Source organism: Nomascus leucogenys, chromosome 20 (genome assembly GCF_006542625.1).
Source record: "Nomascus leucogenys isolate Asia chromosome 20, Asia_NLE_v1, whole genome shotgun sequence".
NCBI classification, from domain to species: domain Eukaryota; kingdom Metazoa; phylum Chordata; class Mammalia; order Primates; family Hylobatidae; genus Nomascus; species Nomascus leucogenys.
This window is the reverse complement of record NC_044400.1, coordinates 77,590,188-77,610,501: the sequence shown is the minus strand read 5'-3', so window position 1 is coordinate 77,610,501 and position 20,314 is coordinate 77,590,188. Positions and strand designations below refer to the sequence as shown.

Genomic DNA, 20,314 nt, shown 5'->3' with positions numbered 1-20,314 from the left:
AAATGAGGGGCTTGGGCTAGAGGTCCCTGAGGTCGCTTCCTGCTCAAAAGCTGCCCAGATTCATGAGGGCACAGGCCCCTCCCAAGGCCCGCCCTGGCCTGGCTGGTGCTGGGGCAGTGATGATGTTACTCTGAAAGGGCGCCCCTTTACCGGCCAGGTCTCCGAACAGCACCACGGGCCTGTGCTGCAGCGCCACTGCGCTCCTCTGGTGTAGAGCAGTGCTGAGGGACCAGGATCCCAGTAGAAGCCAGAGCACTGGGTGGACGACTGAGGTGTCGTTCAGCGTGAGGTTGTAGCCCAGGTCCCAGTCGAAGTTGTTCCACAGCCGCCGGTGGAGCATGACCTGCGGGAAGGCATTGTCCGAGAGGCCCGGCTTGCACCTGGGCATGCCTGTGGGGGGCTGCGAGACAGACCGTGCCTCCTACCTCCACCTGCCCATTCCCTTGGCTGGAGATGCCATGTGCCCGCTCCGACAGCAACACAAGCCTGCTTTTGTCATCCTCCATGAAGGCCGACTGAACCATGGGGTAGTAATTCTGCAGACAGAAACATCCCCAGGGGGGCGATTGGGGCGAATGGCAAGGTAGGTCAGGCATCACCCTCTGGCCACCCCAGCTAGTGCTCCCCATAGACACAGCAGCAGCATGGGGCTGGGACCCTGACTTTGGAGACCAACAGACTGGGGTTCAGACACCAGCTCTGTGGCTTCCTAACATACGGCCCAGCTGACGTGGGTGCAGGCCCTGGCCAAGCCCTGGCCATGCATCATCTCATGGGTCCTCAGAATGACCCTTTGATGAAGCAGCCATTTTATGGGAGAGGAAACCGAGGCACAAGCCAAGGCACATACCATTCTTGTCTGTGGTAGCACCAGAATTCAGACACCAGTCTGATACCAGTCTGACTCACAGCCTGCACGCTCAAGCCCTGAACGGGCAGACACACAGGCTTTAAAAGAATTCTCTCTGGAGGCCGGGTGTGGTGGCTCATTCCTGTAATCTCAGCACTTTGGGAGGCCGAAGCGGGCGGATCACCTGAGGTCAGGAGTTCGAGACCAGCGTGGCCAACATGGTGAAACCACATCTCTACTAAAAATATAAAAATTAGCTGGGCATGGTGGCAGGCGGCTGTAATCTCAGCTACTCGGGAGGCTGAGGCAGGAGAATGGCTTGAACCTGGGAGGCAGAGGTTGCAGTGAGCCGAGATCGCTCCATTGCACCCCAGCCTGGGTGACACAGTGAGACTCCATCTTAAAAAAAAGGAAAAAAATATTCTCACTGGAGGCCTCTACTGGCCTCTACTGCTACAAGTTGATGCTTAATGGGTCCAGGAAAGGCGCCATTGGGAGTGTGCCTTGTGGGCATCGCAGGGCATACCCGGGCGATGCTGTTGTTCACATAGGAAACGTAGGGCCTCCGCTGCATCTGGTAGCCATTGTTGTCTGAGTAGATGACCTGCTGGCTGTTTAGGTTAGTGCTGGTCCTCAGGACAGCCTCGCGGTTCAGCTCCAGGGGGCCGGCTTGGTACTCCTGCTCTATCCGGTGGCAGAGCAGCTCCCCGTCATGGCCCTGTGGCACATGGGTGAGCCGGGAGTGGATTGCATACGTGTAATTCTGTGCTGTCATGTTCCTGGAGGAGAAGGGAGCATCAGTAAGTAAAGCTCCAGGAACCTGCTAGATGCTTCCTTTTTGCTTCCCTTCCTTCATGTGGGCAGGGCAGGGTAAGGCCGAAAGGCAGGGAGCCTTCTTGGGCCATGTGGACAATAGCACCACCCAGGACCCCGAGCGGCTGGGAGCAGCCTGGTTCCCCGACACCGCAGGGCTGCCATGCTGGGCCTGCCTTACGTCTGCTCTGATCATGGAAGAACAGGTGCTCTGTGGGCCCCAGGGTCTGTGGGTCTCTCTCCCAGCTCTGAACTTAGCTCCCAACCAACGTGACACCACATGCAAACGCAGCCAGCATGCAGACACCAGAGCAATTCATTTCTTCATCAAACCATGTGTCAAGCACGGCCCAAGAGCTGGGGTTCAGAGCAAAGACAGACCCTCATTCACTGAGCTGCCTGCACGCGTGCGCTGCCTGTGTGCCGGGCTGTGGGGGTCACCCCGGGGGGAAGCACCTGTAGAAGTACTGCCGGATCTCAGTCACAAGCTGTCCCGCCACGATCTCCATTCCCACAGCTTCCCACGCAGGCACCGCGGCCTTGCCTGGTGTGAACAGGTAGTTATCGGAAATGGGGCCCTGTTTCACATCCCCGTTGACGTGGTACTCCAGGAACTCCTGGGTCACGCGCACCATTCGTTTGCTCTGTCTGCAGAGGCAGGAGAGAGAAGATGTCATTCTCATCCTGCACAAGGTCTCACAAGCTGGCAAGCTTCTCTCTCCAGACGCCATCTGAGTGGCCTGCGTAGCACTCACGAGGCCATGTGACTCAGCTCATCTAGAAGCCCTGTGACCCCACCCACAGCCAGTGTGGCCTTAGACTCCATCCTGTCCCAGAACGGGTCACAAACGAGGAGAGGGACAGAGCCTGCAGACAGGAACCGTGAGCCGTCAGCAGAGGGCACCCCCAAGAGGTGGAACTGGCTCACTCAGGCGGTGGTCTGCAAGTGAAACCAGTGCAGGAACGGGCTTTTGTCATGCTGACTCTGAGCTGTCCAGCAGTACAACCATGTGTACAGATCCCATGTCATGGGCCAGAGCCTTCACTGACTTCACCTGGTTAAATTCTCCCAACCCCCAAGGGCAGGGACTATTAACCCATCCCACTCCCGAGGCATCCGAAGCTGGAAGTTGTGATATCATGCACCCAAGATCGCACATCTAGGAAGTGTGCAAGCCAGAACTCAAATTCAGCCCCAACTTTAAATTCTGTGCTCCCTCCCTTCTATTAGGATGTTTGTGTTAGGACAGAGGATGGGAGAAGAGCAGGAGGGGGTCAAGTATTTTAATTGTAAAATGCAATCTTTGTCTTAACCAAGTGCACAAGTGATGTATTTGTATCTGAGTCTGGCCTGGCTGTGGGCGGACAGTGAGGTGGATGGCCTCTGCACCCACTTCTCTGTGGGATCGTGGTGAGGATGGGGAAGGAAAGGGAGGCAGGCTGTGGAGGGTTCTACTGAGTGCTGGTGGAGGAGGAGAAAGAAAAGAATTGAGGCCTCTGGCCCTGGACCCCTTCCCCGCACCATCCTTTTAAAAAGCTCCCCCAGGGGCCATCAAAAGAGTAAAAAGACAAGCCACGGAATGGGAGGAGGGATTTGCAAATCATAAATCTGACAAGGGACTTGTAGCTAGAATATATAAAGAACTCTTACAACTCAATAATAAAAGACAAGCCAATTTAAAAATAGGTAAAGGATCTAAAGACACATCTCACCACAGAAGATATGCTAGTGACCAGTAAGTACATGAAGAGATGCTGAACACCATTAGTTAGCAGGGAAATGCAAATCAAAACCATCATGAGATGCCACTTCTCGCCCACGAGAATGGCTATAATTGAAAAGACAGAAAATAACAAGTGTGGGCGAGGATGTGAAGAAATTGGAACCCTCATCCGCTGCTGGGAGGAACAGAAAATGGTGCAGCCGCTTTGGAAAACGGTCTGGCAGTTCCTCAAAGAGTTAAACATAGAGTTAGCTTATGACTGAGTAATTCTACTCCTAGCTATGTACCCAGGAGAAACGAAAATGTATGTCCACACAAAAACTTGTACGTGAATGTTCAGAGCAGCATTATTGATAGTAGCTAAAACGTGGAAACAACCCAAACGTCCATCAACTAAAGAATGGATAAGCAAAATGTGGTACATACATGCGATGGAATAGCATTCAGCCATGAAAAGGAACAAAGTACTAATACGTGCTACGATACTGATGAACCTTGAAAACGTGCTAAGCGGGTTGGGCATGGTGGCTCACGCCTGTAATCCCAGCACTTTGGGAAGCTGAGGCAGGTGTATCACTTGAGCTCAGGAGTTTGAGACCAGCCTGGGCAACATGGTGAAACACCATCTCTACAAAAAACACAAAAATTAGCTGGGTGTGGTGGTATGCACATGTAATCCCAGCTACTCAGGAGGCTGAGGTGGGAGAATCACTTGAGCCCCAGAGGAGGTTGAGGCTGCAGTGAGCCATGATTGTGCCACTGCACTCCAGCCTAGATTACAGAGTGAGACTCAATCAATCAATCAATCAATAAAAAAGGGGGAAAAAAGAAAATATGCAAAGTGAAAGAAGTGAGTTGCAAAAGGACCACATATTGCATGAACAGGTAAATCCATATAGACAGAAATAGACTAGGACTGCCAGGGCCCGTTGGGGAGTTGAAGATGGGGAGTGACTGCTCAACAGCCTGAGGTTTCTTTCTGGAGTAATGAAAACGTTCTAAAATTGATTGTGGTGATGGCTGCACAACTCTGTGAATGCACCAAAAACCACTGAATTGCCCACTTTCAATGGGTGAATTGTGTGGTCTGTGAAGTGCATCTCAGTCAAGCTATTATATAAGGAACAAAAGCGCTCCCTTCAACCCACACTGCCCTGGGGTTGGTGTCCGCACCCTTGGCTTCCCACCCCAGGCCTCTGCACAGGCAGTCTCCTTCCTATGGAACAACCTCCCCTATGCCCTTCGAGGCCTGAGGCCTGGCCCCAGGTGTTGTCTCCAGATGGCCCCTACTCTGAATACCAACAGCTCCTCCTTTCTGCTCAGGTGACGGCACTGGTTTTGCAAGGCTTACCCCTGGTGGGGTTTTGGGAGCCTAATAAGAACTCTTTTGTCCTCACTGGAGTTCAAAAGCAAGAGAGACAGACAGGGCCACGAACGGGACAGGACAGCCTGAACTCCAGTGCTGGAAATGCCGGGTGGGACCCTGGCTTAGGCATGTGGAGTCCGTGGCCTGCCCTAAGGGGCATGTACAGAGGGGGCATGGGGCCTGAGTGAGGAAGGGGCAGGGCACATTCTGCCTCTCCTGGCCTAACCTGGCAGGCTTGGACCATGCTGGGGTTTCTCCCATTTCTGCAGCTCCTCTGCCCAACTCCCCCCTTGCCAGCCACCCATGCTGGCTGCTGTCACCCCTGCACCTGCCCCACTTTCCCTCAGGAGCCACTGGGGGAAGATGAGGATAGACCTGACTGGGGGCCCATTCCCAGAGAAGTCCTGGAGCTCTGTGGGCAGGGAGCTGCTGACAGTGACCTTGAGCTGAGCTCCCCTGATACCCACCTCAGTACAAATGCCCCTCTCCCTTCTTCTGTCCCTCCTCTTCTGTCTCCCCTCTCCCCTTTCCTGTCCCCTCACTTTCTGCCATGTACTCCTCTCGGTTAGGAGGTCACATCAGGAGACAAGGTGAGTATTCTGGCAGAGGCAGCTGGGCCTGATGAAGACTGCACCGGACGTGGCCTAGGAAGGATAAACCAGCCACGAGGTCTTTCTTGGGAGGTCAGCTGCCCACTCTGATGTCCACAAATAGCTGCTGAATGAATACATGAATGAATGAATGAATGAATGAATGGGTGGTTGGGTGAGTGGATCGATGGATGAATGGGTAGGTACATAGGTGAGTGGGTAGATGGATGGATGATGAATGGGTGGGTAGGTAGATGGATGGATGGATGGGTAAGTGGGTGGGTGGATGGATGAGTGGGTGGATAATTGGGTGGATGGATGGACGGATGGATGGATAACTGGCTGGGTAGATAACTGGGTGGGTGAATAGATGGGTAAGTAGACAGGTGGGTGGGTGGGATTAGATGATTTTGAAAGTCCCGTCCTGCTTTAAAGACAGTAACACTATTTACTGAACAGAGATTTTGTTTCTCTAAATTAAAAAAAAAAAGTGGATAACAATTTTTTTTCCCAGAGTGAGTCCCTCAATGCTCATTTTTTTCTATGGATCAACAGCCCTGGAATGAAAAAGTATAAGCAAGCCTTTCCTGCACTGGCCCAGGCTCACACTTCTAAAATTAAAGATCACAATAGCAGGAAGGGGTTTCACCACCATCTGCCCTTCCCCCAGGCAAGTGAGCAAATGGAGAATCCAGGTAGAGGCCTGACATGCCCAAGCTCCAGGCATGCCTGTGCCTCAGAGACAGCAATGGCTGCACCTTACCTGTCCCAGATGCTGTGCATCAGGTTGGTATCCTGGTCAAGCAGCACAATGTAGCAGTCGTTTGCCACAGGCACCAAGTACCTGCCTGCATGTCTGGTGCGTCTCCTCCGCCTGCGGCCAAATTGAAGGGTGCTGGCCACAGTGGCAGCCGGCTCCTGGGTGCTCTCTTGGGCCCCTGCAGTGGGTCTGATGCTGTAGTGTCGGTAACTGAGGCCTGGGATTGTGGTCAGAATAAGCAGGTCATACGCAGATGGGGTCTCTGTTGAGTTTTGGATCTGCAAGGCCAGCAGGATGAGACTTGTTAACTGTCAGCTCACACACTTTCTGGAATGGGATGCTCACTACCTGCTGAGGCAGCAGCGTCTTTCCATCTCTCGGATCCTGCTGAGTTCTCCTCCCTGCCCCCAGTCTGGCTTTCTCCCCTTGGACCCCCACAAACCACATCAGTCCTGGGAGAACCCTTCAGCGACCTGAAGATAGCTGGTTCTTGGGGTCCCCAAAGCTTCTCTTACTCCCAGCTCCTGAACTGGGAGCTCCTGAACACCCCCGGCTCCTTTAATCACCCTTCATCAACAAAAGTGATGACTCCCAAAAGCAAACCCAAATCCACTGACCTCTTCTGGAACCTGAGATCCACGAATATAGCTTCTTGCTTGACGCCTCCACCTGGATGTCCACAGCTGACCTCACCAGCTACCCCATCCCACCCACACCTGCTCCCCCAGGATCCCCATCCAACGATGGCCCTTCCAGCACCTACCCTGCACCTTCTGCTCCCTGCTGTCCAGCTCTCTCCACCCCAACCCCCTAGTCATCCCATCCCTCAGTCACTCCCCTTCCCCATCCCCCAGGCACCCCCATCGCCCACCCTCCAGCCACTCCCACCCACCACCAAGGCCCCCCACCGCCTTCTTGAGGCCTCTCATCTCCCTTCCCTGTGGCCTCTGCCTGGTCACAGCTGCTGTGGCCCCTCCCTAGGTAACTGCCCAGCATCTGCACTGCTGTCCCCACATCCACTCCTGTGACTACCAACCCATCCACTGCAGCAACCAAAGCGAGCTTTTCGAGACTCTTGTCTGCTGCAATCAAGGAAGGAAGCCTCCTCTGGGACCCAGCCTCCTCCCTGTAGTGACCTTGCTCTGTCCTCTGGCCCTTGGGGCTCCAGCATCACCAACCCTTCCTTCCTGACACTCCTGCCCTTTCCTGCCTCTGAGCCTGTGCCACGCTGTGCCCTCCACCTGGACTACCTTCTCCTGGGAGGGGCCATCCCCCAATCTTCTCATCCCCATGTGGAGGGACTTTTCCAGGTTAACCCTCCTGGCCTCTGCTCACCTCCGGGGTGTCTGATTTGGGGAGGCAGGCTGGATGAGGGCACTGCGCCCCCTCAGTTCCTGTGCTCCAGTGGGGAGGCCTTTTGGAGGGCCCTATTAGCAAGCCCAATAATGGTGTACATGCCCCCCAACCCAGCCTTTATCCCAAATACAGCAGACACCTGTTCCCTGTCTGCCTGATCCCGCATTGATGCGGCCTGGCCCACCTATTTAAAATGTGTCCCCAGCCCCTGCAACTTGCTCTAGTGACTGTCCCCCTCATGGTGGTCATCGCCTATCATATTCCATATTTTTCTTATTTTACTTATCACCTGTCTCCCCTACTGGAATAGATGCCCCCCCACCCCCCACCCCAGGCAGTGGGATTTGTGTCTGTTTGGTTAGTACACCATCCCCACCGCCTAGAACAGGGGCTGACAGACAGTAGGAGCTCCAGAAATGTATGTTGAAGGAATCTACTCTTAACGGATGCTGCCTCTGAGTGGGGAAGGGGGGTGTGGGGTTCTGCTCAGACCCATCCCCTCCCCTCGCCTCTCCCTGTGCTGGACAAACTCCTCCCAGGTCTCAGTTCCAGCCAAGGCCCCTCCCTTGGCTCCTGAGCCACCACTCCACACTGTCACCATCCACGTCTGTGTCCTGGGATGGGGCTTGGCCTCACTCAGGTCCAGGGGCCCAGCACCCAGCCCAGGGCTGGGCCCAGGATGGGCATTCGGGAGGTTTGCTGAGTGAATGAGTGATGCCACCCCCTCCTCCACCTCCCCAAGAAGGGTCAGCTGGGTGGTGTGTCTGGCGCCCTTTGGAACTGGAGTTGGCCTGACCCACGTAGGGTGTCTAGGTGGTGTGGAGAGAGGCAGTCCGGCCCCATCCCTAATATTGGCACCTCCATTAAAGCACCCCTTTAAGATTCCTGAAGGCTTGCCCACATGCCAGGGTGGAAATTCATATTAGATCACAAATATTCCCAAAGGCAGGGGAGTGAGGGAAAGCTTCCCACACGTGAGGCCCTTCTAGGGATCAGCCTATACAAGGGGGCCCAGCGAACAGGAGTGTGAACAGGCCTGGTGTGGTGGCTCACGCCTGTAATTCCAGCTCTTTGGGAGGCCAAGGTGGGAGGATTGCTTGAGGCCAGGAGTTTGAGACCAGCCTGGGCAACATAGTGAGACCCTGCCTCTACCAAAAAACAAACAAAAAAATTAGCCGTGTGTGGTGGTGTGCACCTGTGGTCCCAGCTATCAGGAGGCTGAGGTGGGAGAATCGCTTGAGCCTGGGAGGTCGAGGCTGCAGTGAGCTGTGATTGCACCACTGCACTCCAGCCTGCATGACAGAGTGAGACTTTGTCTCAAAAAAAAAAAAAAAAAAAGGAAAATTGACACTAAAAATGGTCTTAAAAAGTGTAAGCAGGGCACAACGGTTGTGCCACCTCCTAACTCCCACGTGGCATGAGTGATGCCACGGACTGAATGTCTGTGTCCCCTCAAATGGCTGACGTCCAGATTCCAAGCCATTACTTGGAGGTGGGGCCTTGGGGAGGTGATTAGGTCAGGAGGGTGCAGCCCTCAAGAATGGGATTAGTGCCCTTGTGAAAAAAACCTCAGAGAGCTCCCTCGGCCTCTTGTGCCATGTGAGGACACACAGGAAGATGGCAACCAGGAAGAGGCCCTCACCAGAACCTGGCCATGCTGGCACCTTGATCTTCCTGCCTCCAGAACTGTGAGAAATAAATGTCTGTCATTTAAGCCATGTAGTCTAAGATACTTTGATTCTTTGTCATAGCAGCCCAAGCAGGCTGAGACAGATGAGGCCCTTATCTCCCATAGTGTGACCCCATTAGTGCCAGGCACAGTGCCAGGACTGGGTGCAGGGGAAGGCTCAGTTCACAGCTGGTGGGGCTTGAATGTGGAGCCTGCTCCACCTCTCCCTCGCTGGGGGACTTTGACCAGTCCCTTAGTCTCAGCAGGCCTCCGAGTACACGAGGGGATGACAGGGATGATGACACAGATGGCCCTTGGCTTCTGGCCACATTGGATGCCCCAAGCCCAGTATCAGTCCACTGGGTAGAGCCAATTGCCCTCAACGGCTATGTGTCCCTGGGTGATGTCTTCCTACAAGGGCAGGCTGTCACACTTTCACTCGAACCACGGCTTTGATTGACCAAGAAAGGTCTGGAGGTTGGGAGTTTGCCATCTCCCAGCTGTGTGACCTCAGGGACTCTGTGTGGTACAGTAAACATAGATAGATTTGGTCTTTGTCTGCAGCTCTTGCCACAGAGCTCCTAAAACCATTGGAACTTCCTGAGTGACAGGAGTGTCTTCTAAAGTTCATAACAAGCCCTTTCCAACCTTATCTGAGCTTATGTTGTTGAGGTGCCTTCTGGCAAGGCCCATAGGTGGCTTCAGGAGGGGGCTGCTCCCAAGGAAGCGAGCCCGGGTTACAGGGCTGGGATGCTAGGCCCTCCCTGCTTCCACCTCGCCAGTGCTCTGCTCCCTGCAGCTGTCCCTGAGTTGTACCCTTTCTTTCTTTTTATTTTGAGATGGAGTCTCACTCTTGTTGCCCAGGCTGGAGTGCAGTGGTGCGGTCTCAGCTCACTGCAACCTCTGCCTTCCAGGTTAAAGCGATTCTCCCGCCTCAGCCTCCCAATTTTTATACCAGTGCGTGCCACCATGCCTGGCTAATTTTTGTACTTTTAGTTAGAGACGGGGTTTCACCATGTTGGCCAGGCTGGTCTCGAACTCCTGACCTCGGGTGATCCACCCGCTTCAGCCTCCCAAAGTGTTGGGATTATAGGCGTGAGCTACCGCACCCAGCCAGTTGTACCCTTTCTAACAAAAATGTCATGGTAAGTATGGCACTTGTCTGAGTTCTGTGAGTTGTTCTAATGAATTATCAAACTTGTGTATGTGTGTACCATGGGAACCCCAGAATTCAGTCAGGAGGACACAAGTGTGGTCGCCTGGGAACCCCATTTGTGGCTGGTGTCTGAAATTGGGGGTCTTGTGAGATTGGGTCCCTAATCTGGGGGGTCTGTGCTCACTCCAGGTACTTAGTTCAGGAATGAATTGATTTTAGGACACTCGGTGTCAGAAAAGTGGAGAATTGGGTGGTGTTGGGAAAAAAAAAACCCTTTGCTTCTCTGAGCCTCAGTTTCCTCTTCTGTAAAACAAAGGCGAGAAGGCCTCCCTTAAAGGGTTGGAAGAGACAATGTGCCCAGCCCAGAGCAGGCTCAGCAAGCAGCCAAGGCCCCTCCAGCAGGATATTGTGTCCCTACCTGCGAGGGCACTGGGTTGCCCGCCTCATCTGTGACGCGGACTCCAGGGAAACCAACAGTCAGGGTGACGATGGTGGTGACCGTCCAGGCCAGCGGGTTGTAGACTGAGGCAAAATGTCCTGCAGGCCCTGTACCTGCACAGAGAGGAGGCTTTGCTTGTGCCATGTGACTCACCTTCTGGAATGGGGTGCTCACTGGGTGCCCCTCAGTACGAAGGAAACTGAGGCAGGTGAGACGCAGCCCTCCAGAACTCCCAGGGGAGCCGGGAAGGGGGCAGGCCAACAGGTGTTTCCCACAGACACAGCGTGGGCTACGTTCTGCAGTCTGGCTTCCAGGGCAGGGCAGGCAGAGGGGCTCGGAACATAAGGTGTCTGTGTCGCCCTGGAGAACTGAGGTTCTATTTGCTCCTCACACATCTCTATCAGCCCATTTTACTGATGAGGAAACAGGTCCAGAGAAGTACAGCCACCTGCCCAAGGTGACCCAGCTTCTAAGGCCTGGCTCCAAAGCTTTGAGTGCTGGGCACTGTGAGCCACCAGAGAATTCTCTGGAGCCCAGAGGGTCAAGTCCATTGCCTAGCCTGGCATTTTAGGCCCCTGTGATGAGGACCTGGCTTCTTTTTCTGTTGCATCCTACCAGCCCATGTGTGTGAGCTCTGGCCACACCTGAGAACTCCTGGATCCCTGAACCCAGCACATACTTCCAGCCTCCCTGCCTCTGCCTGGGCTGTTCCCTCTGCCGGGGACACCTTTCCTGGTCTTCTCAACCTATTCACAGCTTGGGGAAGCCTCTCCTGTGTGTTCATTGGAATGACAGCTCTTCAAAAGGCCCCACCTGGCAGTGAAGCCATACCCCAGCTGAGAGCTCCACATCTGCCACTGTCTCTTCCACCTGGCTGGTGTTCCTGAGGCCAGGGGGCCTTCTAGAGCCTGCAGGTTGGATGGGATTACACACAGACACAGACGGGAGGGGAAGGGCATGTTAGATGCTAGGGCAGTGGGCAGGCCAGAGCTGGGACACAAAGAAGTACAAGGCAGCCAGGTGCAGTGGCTCTTGCCTGTGATCCCAGCATTTTGACAGACCAAGGTGGGAGGACCACTTGAGCCCAGGAGTTAGAGACCATCCTAGCAACACGGCGAGACCCTGTCTCTCCAAAAAACATAAAAATAAAACAATGAGCCAGGTGTGGTGGTGCATGCCTGGAGTCCCAGCTCCTTGGGAGGCTGAGGCAGGAGGATCACTCAGGCCCAGGAGTCTAAGGCAGCAGTGACCCATGATTGGCACCACTGCACTCCAGCCTAGGTGACAGAGTGAGACCCTGTCTCAAAAAACAAAAAACAAGAAGGAAGTGCAAGATGACCAAGTGCAGGCTGTGGGTGGGACCTGGGGGCCTATGCACAGAAAAGTCTCATGTAGGCAGAGGGCCGCCAACCTGTCTTCATTTGTCCAGGATCTTCCCAGTTTGGAAACCCCTCAGTCCCAGGCACACTGGCATGTGATCAGTCACTCTACACATGGGAAAACTCACAGTCAAAGAGGCTGGTCCCACAGCTGCCCTGCTGTGATCTCAGCCAAGTGGAGTTCGGGAGGGAGTGCCAGGAGCCAGGAAGGGACCGGGCCCCTGAGGACACCGGCGTACTCTCTGCAAGGCTGGGCAGCACGGGGTTCAGGTTCAATCCCTGCTCTGCTCCTTCCTACCCGAGTGGCCCTGGGCTAGCATATAACTTGAGTCTGTTTCCTCGGCTGTAAAATGAGGACAGTAACCATTCCTATTTTGTACAGATTTTGTGAGGCATTAAATTCAATACTGCATGAAGGGTATTTTGAGCTTAGTAAATGCTCAAAACATGTTAGCTGCTATTTCTGGCTCTTGTTGTAACATCATCAACCCTTCCTCATTGCACGGATGAGCAAACAGAGGCTGGGAGGATTGAAGCCACCTGTCCGAGCTCTCACTGTGGGGAAGGGCAACATGGGTGATGTGGACTCAGAGTCTGAAGCTGGGGTCATTGAGCCCCTCCCCTGAACCCCTCAGGCTCTCCCTTCATAAAGGGGCCACAGCCTCCCTGCAGGGCCCGGCTCACCGGAGCTGGCCGCCATGGGTGCCTGGGGCTGGAGCTTGTCTAGGACGATGGAGGCCATCAGCTTGCGCACACCCAGCATCCCCAAGGCCAGGTGCGTCGCGTACATGTCTCTCACCTTGGGGGACTCAGTCCCAGTGATGGCATCATGGTGCTGGACCTGCAGCAACCCCCAGAGGGGAGGAAGAACAGGATCAGGACCCGACTCTGCGAGGCACCTACAAGGCACGTACTAGGCGCTGGCTCTCATTCTGGCTTGCCAGGTGCCAGTGGAGAAGGGGGCAGTCCCCGGCATTTTACAGAAGGGGGAACTGAGGCCAAGAGAAGCTGAGGAGCTCGCCCAACTTTTCCTGCCCTTGTGGGAACTCATTGTCCCCCATCTCTGGACCCCCTGCTCTGATGGACCCTACAGTCACCTCATTTCTCTCACAACACAATGACATGTTCTGCCAGCAGTTCCTTTTGGGGAACTGTTACAGCGTCATGGCTGGTGTGACCCTTTTCTGGATAGGTGACTGAGGACAAGTTACAGACTGTCTTGGGTCTGTCTTCCCATCAGTACAGTAGGGGATGGGTGGAGACGGAAACTCATAAACTGGCTATTCAGCAGCCACTGCACCAAGCAGGCTGTGCACACCAGCACATCCAATTGCCCCACCGTCCTCCTGGGCAAGCTCGTTGTTCTCATTGTACAGGAGGGAATTAGGTCTCGGTTGGGCGTGGGAATCATGTGCCTGACGTCACACAGCTGAGCCGAGATTTGGATGCAGGCAGGGCTGTCGGACACAAATGCCACTCCACCTTGTCCTTTATCCCTCTTGCTAAACTGCTACAAAGCTTAATGAGGCCACCAGCTGGATGGATCAGGCTGTGGTCTCAGCCTTGGCCCGCGTTCACCATGCACCGGCCTTGTAACCAAAGGGAACCTCAGTTTCCCCTCTGTAAAGTGCCCCAGGGCTGGGAGGATTGGCTAGGACAAGGGAGGGGAGGTGGATAGCATGGGAGGTTCCAATCCTGCCACTGTGGCTAAACGTGGTGTTACCTCGGAGACGGCCCAGCGAAGTTGCTGGAGCTGCTGCAGGGCCCAGGTGGGGTCCAGATGCCCACGGGGTGCTGGCCACATGTAGCGTGTGAACATGGACTCCCCGGCATACAACAAGGCGCTGGCTCGCCGGGCCAGCCCCTTCAGTGCGCTGCGGGACGTGTAGAAGCCCGTCCAGGCCTGAAATGGATCTGGGAGACAAGGGAAGACGGTGAGCTTGACCCAGAAGTCCGCTAAGCTCTAGCCCTGGAAGAGCTGAGAAGCTGGGGCTGCAGAGGCAGCCTCTGCCAGGGTCACCCAAGGAGGCAGTCCGGGCAGGCAGTGAGCCCAGGGCTTGCAGCTCCCAATTCAGGCCTCCTCCCATAGCCAGACTAGGAACTGCCCAGAAAGCCCTGGACGGGCCCTGGGCAGGGCGGGAGAGGCAGGCTGCACTGGGGCAGGTGGGGTTGGGTGCTGAAGGAAACACAGAACAGATGTGTGAGCAAAGGGCCTGGGAGACCCGGGGGGGAAGAGGAGGAGCCAGGTGGGCAGGACCTCACCGAGAAGGGCCTAGACTGCACAGAGGCCTTCATGTGTGACGTGGGCATGGGGAGGCCAGGCCAGGCAGGCGTTTCTGCAGGGATTCTCTGGGCGTCCAGGGAGGATGGACGGTAGGAGGCAGCAAGGGCTCAGAGACCCCAGGGAGCCACTGTCCTGATGCAAGATTGAGAGGATGAGGATGCCCAGGGCCCATGCAGGAGGCAGGAGGGCTGAACCCTCCCAGGGAGTGGCTGTCTGTCTCAGAAGGGAGCTTCCTGTTGCTTCTGCTTTCCTGGTCCTCGGCGTCTGGGATGTGCCCAGATTTGCCTTGATTCCCTGTTCTTCCCCCACTGGTCCTGAATCAGACTGGGAGAGGTGGTCACATGGCCCAAGGGACAGGCCACAGTCTGTGGGTCAGATGGGGTCCTCCACAGCTTTGCAGCCATGTTGAGAGTGGGTGGTGAGGCCCGATTCCATTCAGTCTGGCAGGGGCTCCACAGCCTCAGCAGTCATCACAATACCATGTCCGCCTGGACACCATGCCCACCTGGACAGAGCCACACCCAACTTGACTCGGGTGTATCCCTACCCACTAGATGTAGCCACACCCACAGTCACTACCCCACCCACCTCACCATTAGCCATGCCCACATTAACATATCTCCTCCTGCCTTGACTACAACCACACCCACATCCATGGACATCCCCCAACCCGTGTGTGTAGCACCACCTGCCTCCAACGTGGTGTCAACAGCAGGAGCCGGGGACTATGCAGCCCCACTGGTCACCATGCAGACCCAGAGGCTGGGGCCCAGAGAGGCAGGACTAACCCAGGTCATGGGTGAGTCAAGGCAGTGCCCAGGCCAGAATGAGCCCTGCAGCTGGAGTCCATCTGTGGCATCTCTTTGGAAGGGAAATGTTATGGTTTGAATAACCCTCCAAAACCCATTGTTAAAATTTAATTGCCATTGTGACTGTATTAAGAGGTGGGATGCTTAAGAGGAGATTAGGCCATGAAGGCTCTGCCCTCACGAACAGATTAATGTCATTGTCACGGGACTGGGATTGTTAGAAAAGCAAGTTCAACCCTCTTGTCCAGCTGTTCTTTTGCACTCAGCCTTCAGCCATGGGTGATGCAGCAAGAAGGCCCTCTCTAGACACCAGCCCTCCCACCTTGGACGTCCCAGCCTCTACACCTGTGAGCCAAAGAAACTTCGTTTCCTTATCAATGACCCATTCTGTGGTATTCCGTTACAGCAGCACCCAGAGGGCTAGGACATCTGCTGAGCCCTGCCTCTGTGCTGGGCAGGAGGCTGAGAGCACTTCCTCTCATTGAATTTTCATAGCAACCCTATCTATGGACAAGGCACCACAAATGTCACCCTTTGGAGGCAGGACGGTTTCATGACTTGCACACGGCCAGGGAGTAGAGGCTTACTCACAGCCAGCCCTCTTAGCTCTCAGGCTGTGCTGCTGGTGGCCAGCCCAGTTCTGGCCTGAGGACACAGGCATGATGCACAGGAGGTGCCCAGTAATGACTATGCAGTGAAAGGAAGCCTGAGTCAGCCTCAGCGTCAGGAAAGGGCTCGTAGAAGAGGTTTATGTGGAACTCATGCAGGAAGAGAAGGTGGCGGAGGCTGCTCCCAGCAGGAGGCACCGCCTGTGCAAAGGCCAGAGGCAGGAAACTGCATGTGTGGGCAACGGTGAGAGGCTGAACCCTGTGGGAATCAGGTGGTGTATGTGGCGGCCAGGACGTCCAGGTGGAGTGAGCAGAGGGGGCCAGTCTCTGCCCCTGCGCCCCACACAGAACTTGCCTGGCACCCCTCCAGGGCTTGGAGAGCAGTGCCAAGCAGACCCTGAAGTGGGCAGAGGGTACATGGACTATACCCTCCCTGCCACCAAACTACCACCCCAGCCCCTGGAAGCCTGTACCTGTGGAATAGGGCAGGAAGTCGTGGTGGTCGCGGACACGCCAGGTGACATTGAGAGCATGCAGGGCACGGAAGTAGTCGCCCAGCGTGGCATACTGCACCGAGACACCGAGCTCGGCAGCGTGGCTGTTGATGTGGTCCAACAGCGGGTCCATGTTGGCAAACTGCACCGAGGCATTGAAGAACTGCTTGTCACATCCCTGCAGGGACATGGGACATTAAAGGTTAGCTGTGCCGTGGGAGCAGGGCGCTCGCCCAGTAAGGGTGGTCTGATCACTGCCCTCCATCAGCTGCCCTCCCAGTCTCCAAGGCGGCCAGCAGGGGCCCCAAACCGGCTCCCATAGCAGTGGCTTGATCTTGGGTCATGCGACCTCCGCCTCCTGGGTTCAAGCGATTCTCCTGCCTCAGCCTCCCTGAGGCTGCATGCGCCACCACACCTGGCTAATTTTTATATTTTTAGTAGAGACAGGGTTTTGCCATGTTGGCCAGGCTGGTCCCGAACTCCTGACCTCAGGTGAGCTGCCCGTCTTGGCCTCCCAAAGTGCTGGGATTATAGGTGTGAGCCACCGCGCCCGGCCCTGGGCATCTCTTAAGGCCCATCAGTGTTACTACTTATCCAAATCATTATAATTAATGATCATTAATTATTATAATTAATACAATGATTAATAACAATAACCATGACTCAGTTACTGACCTTAAGCTTGCCTTCAACAGGGCAGTCATGGATGAAGAAGGCAGGCTCTGGGGCCCGCCCGACTGGGTCTGAACACAAAGTCCACCCCTTCCTAGCCACCCTAAGGAACTCTGTGGCCTCGGTTGGTTTCCTCAACTGTGAAATGGATACCAGCCTGCTCCTAGGCCCAGTGGTGCAAATTAGATGGCTGAGACAAATATATCCCACGGGGCAGTGCCCAGCACACAGCAGGTGCTCACTAAAGGTTAGCTGTGATGATGGCCGCGACGTGCCGGGCACTGGCTTCCTGGGAATGCTTCACCTCTCACCAAGCCTATGAAGCCTGCTGCCACCATCCCCATTTCACAGCCGAGGCAACTGAAGCTCAGCGGACTCTAAGGCACGCAGTGCCCGAGCCGGGAGCCAGCCCGGCCCAGGCGGGGAAGAGAGCTGAGTGGGAGCTGGAGAGGCCAGCATGGGTGAGGGTGCTTTTCCAGGTGCGGGAGGGGCTGGTAGAGTGGGAGAGGCCCAGGGGTCTGCAGGGAAGGAGGATGGAGCCACTGGGCTGAGAATGGCTGCCTAGCCGGGTCTGGATAGGGTGGCCCTGGGTGCAGGGGCCAGGGCTTGCACAGTGCTCCTTGGGCTGTGTCGAGGGCACAGGGCCTGGGACTCCGCCTTACCCAGGGCCAGAGGACATGGGGTGTCCGGAACCAAGCGGCCCTCTGCTTCACGTTGGCCACTAGGGCCTCAGCATAGAGGTTGATGTTGGCTGGGGTGACGGGCTCACTCATGTTGGGGTACACTCCATCTGGGGGAGGCTTGGGGAAGACGGCCATGCCATTCCAGTAAAATCCTGACCTGTGCGAGGGCAGAAGGTTAGAGGAGAAGACACGAGCTCTGTGGACAGCCAGGGCTCACACACAAGCCCCACATTCTCCCAGCCTTGGGAACCTGGCACATCATTTCACCCTGAGCCTGAATTCTCCCACTCCATGACCGACGGTGGGTCACAGATTTGTTTGCTCATTCACGCAGGCCAACTTCTCGCCCATCAGACCCTGGGTCTCAGGACCCCAAAGAGACCAGGGCCCTGGTGAGGCAAGTGAGGCCCTGGCCTAGGGCACAAAATTATGGGGGTGCCTCAAATCTTAGTAGTTGAGATAAATGATATTTTAATGCAGTACTTTAAAAAATGAAAATTAATGCAAAAACCCATGAGGAACAAAATGTCAGAGTTTTAAATAAAGACAGGCTCAGTATTTAACATCTTTCTCCATTTGCCTTAGGCTGGAGGTGTGGAGAACCCCCAGTTAAGTGCCTTCCTTGCTCACACTGTGCAGCCTCGGAAGGCAGCCATGGAACCCTTGCCTGGAGCTCTCCAACCTGGGCAGCCCCTTCCAGCATTCCCACCTCTGTTTCTTTTACAGATAGGGTCTCGCTCTGTTGCCCAGGCTGGAGTGCAGTGATATGATTATGGCTCACTGCAGCCTCAAACTCCTGGGCTCAAGCCATCGCCTCAGCCTTCCCAGGAGCTGGGACTACCACCATGCTCGACTCATTTTTGAAATTTGTGTAGAGATGAGGTCTTGCTCTGTGGCCCAGGCTGGTCTCAAATTCCTGGGCTCAAGCAATCCTCCCACCTCGGCCTCCAAAAGCATTGGGATCACAGTCATCAGCCACCAGCCCTGCCACCTCTAGCCTCACCAAGCTTTAGTCTCCCTGGTAGAATGCGGAGCGAGTTGTGAGGATTAAATTAAAGTCATTTATGGAAAGGAGGTAGAAAAAGGGCTGGGCACAGAGGAGGGCTGACAAACGGCAGTGACAGCTAGCGAATCCTGGCCAGCGTTCTTCACCCCCTCTGCCTTGCCTGTTGTCTTTCCTCTTCCAAGAGAGGCTGAGCACCTGGCCAGGGCAGAGTGCAGATTTGAACCCAGGGCCGTCTGACTGCACAGAGACCAAGGCTGCCACCATGTGGAAGCTGTGGAGCTGGTGGCCTGAATCCAACGCTGGCTCCACTTCTGCCAGCTGTGGGACCTGGGGTGGGCTGCTGTGCCTCAGTTTCTCCTTCTGTAAGATGGGGCACTCACAGCATCTCTGTCAGGGGGCCGCTGCGAGGGTCTGTGAGGTATCACAGTGAGAATGCTCGGAACAGGGCCTGGCTCATGGTGAGTGCTCGGAACAGCCAGCCAGGAACGTGAATGTGGGTTCACTGCCTACCCTCTCTGCCCCCGGGGGTCCTGGTCCATGGCTCCACACTCCTGGTCCCCACTGAGTCTTCACCCAAAGCCTTCTGGGGAAGAAGGTGTACAGCGAGGCTAAAATCCCATGTGCTTCTTGACATCTGAGACTTGAAGGCCCCCAGGAGTCTAGGAGTCCCCTGCTGTCACTTGATAGTCCCCACCAGCAGAAAAGTCCCCTTGTCTAGCTCTTCCACTATCAGTCGGACCAGCTGCACCCCACCTGGTCCTCCACCCAACAGTTTCCACCTCCCTGCCAGCTGGTGAAATTATTCAAATGAGCCACTCACGTCCTCTGCAGGAGTTGGAGGGCACCCACCCCCTTGCGGCTACACAGCTGCCCCTGCGTGTTCAGTCTGCTCCACAGTGCACCCCCATGGGGCCTTGGCGAGTGCGGTGTGAGCTGTGATTGTATGTGATAAACAGAAACTGCTGTGGATGTCACCTGTGCTGGGTAGGGTGGTGTGTATTCAACCATCTACCATTTAGGGTGAGGACCCCTCCTTCACCACGGGATGAACAGGTGATTGGACAAGAGGCAGCTCCACAAGACAAGGATGAGGAGCGATTTATTCCCGAGGCTCTCCAGGCCCCTTCCTTCTCCCACTCCTCCAGCCTTCTTTTTTTTTTTGAGATAGAGTCTTATTCTGTCACCCAGGCTGGAGTGCAGTCATGATCTTGGCTTGCTGCAACCTCCATCTTGCGGGTCCAAGTGATTCTCCTGCCTCAGCCTCCCAGGTAGCTGAGATTACAGGCAACGCTGCCATGCCTGGCTAATTTTTGTTTTTTGAGTAGAGACAGAGTTTTACCAGGTTGGCCAGGCTGGTCTCAAACTCCTAACCTCAAGTGATCCAACTGCCTCGGCCTCCCAAAGTGCTGGGATGACAGGTGTGAGCCACCGCGCCTGGCCTCCTCCGACCTTCTTCATTGTGATCCCTGATAGGGACAAGGATGTGGAGGGGAAAGGGTGGGTGGGGACGAACCCTTGTGCCAAAGTCCTGACAACAAAGCCAGGCCACGTCAGGAACGGGTGGGGAAACATCCATGTCCAGGGGCCTTCCCCCTACATCCACAGCACCCCATCCCTGCACCTGCAGCCTGGAACCCAGCTCACTGTCCAGGCCCA

General features: G+C 55.3%; 1 protein-coding gene across 1 annotated transcript in view; it reads right to left on the bottom strand.

The window, feature by feature from the left end:
* The window catches only part of MAN2B2 (mannosidase alpha class 2B member 2), a 47,289-nt gene that overhangs the window by 10,990 nt on the left and 15,985 nt on the right, over positions 1–20,314 (bottom strand). Inside the window, exons 6-15 of the mRNA XM_030801280.1 lie at positions 17,632–17,809; positions 16,277–16,475; positions 13,826–14,016; positions 12,787–12,943; positions 10,703–10,836; positions 6,107–6,381; positions 2,120–2,311; positions 1,377–1,629; positions 426–536; positions 151–343 (exon numbers count right to left, since the gene is read on the bottom strand). Of these exons, the coding sequence (XP_030657140.1) occupies positions 151–343; positions 426–536; positions 1,377–1,629; positions 2,120–2,311; positions 6,107–6,381; positions 10,703–10,836; positions 12,787–12,943; positions 13,826–14,016; positions 16,277–16,475; positions 17,632–17,809 (1,883 nt within the window). The remainder of the gene's footprint in view (positions 1–150; positions 344–425; positions 537–1,376; positions 1,630–2,119; positions 2,312–6,106; positions 6,382–10,702; positions 10,837–12,786; positions 12,944–13,825; positions 14,017–16,276; positions 16,476–17,631; positions 17,810–20,314) is intronic.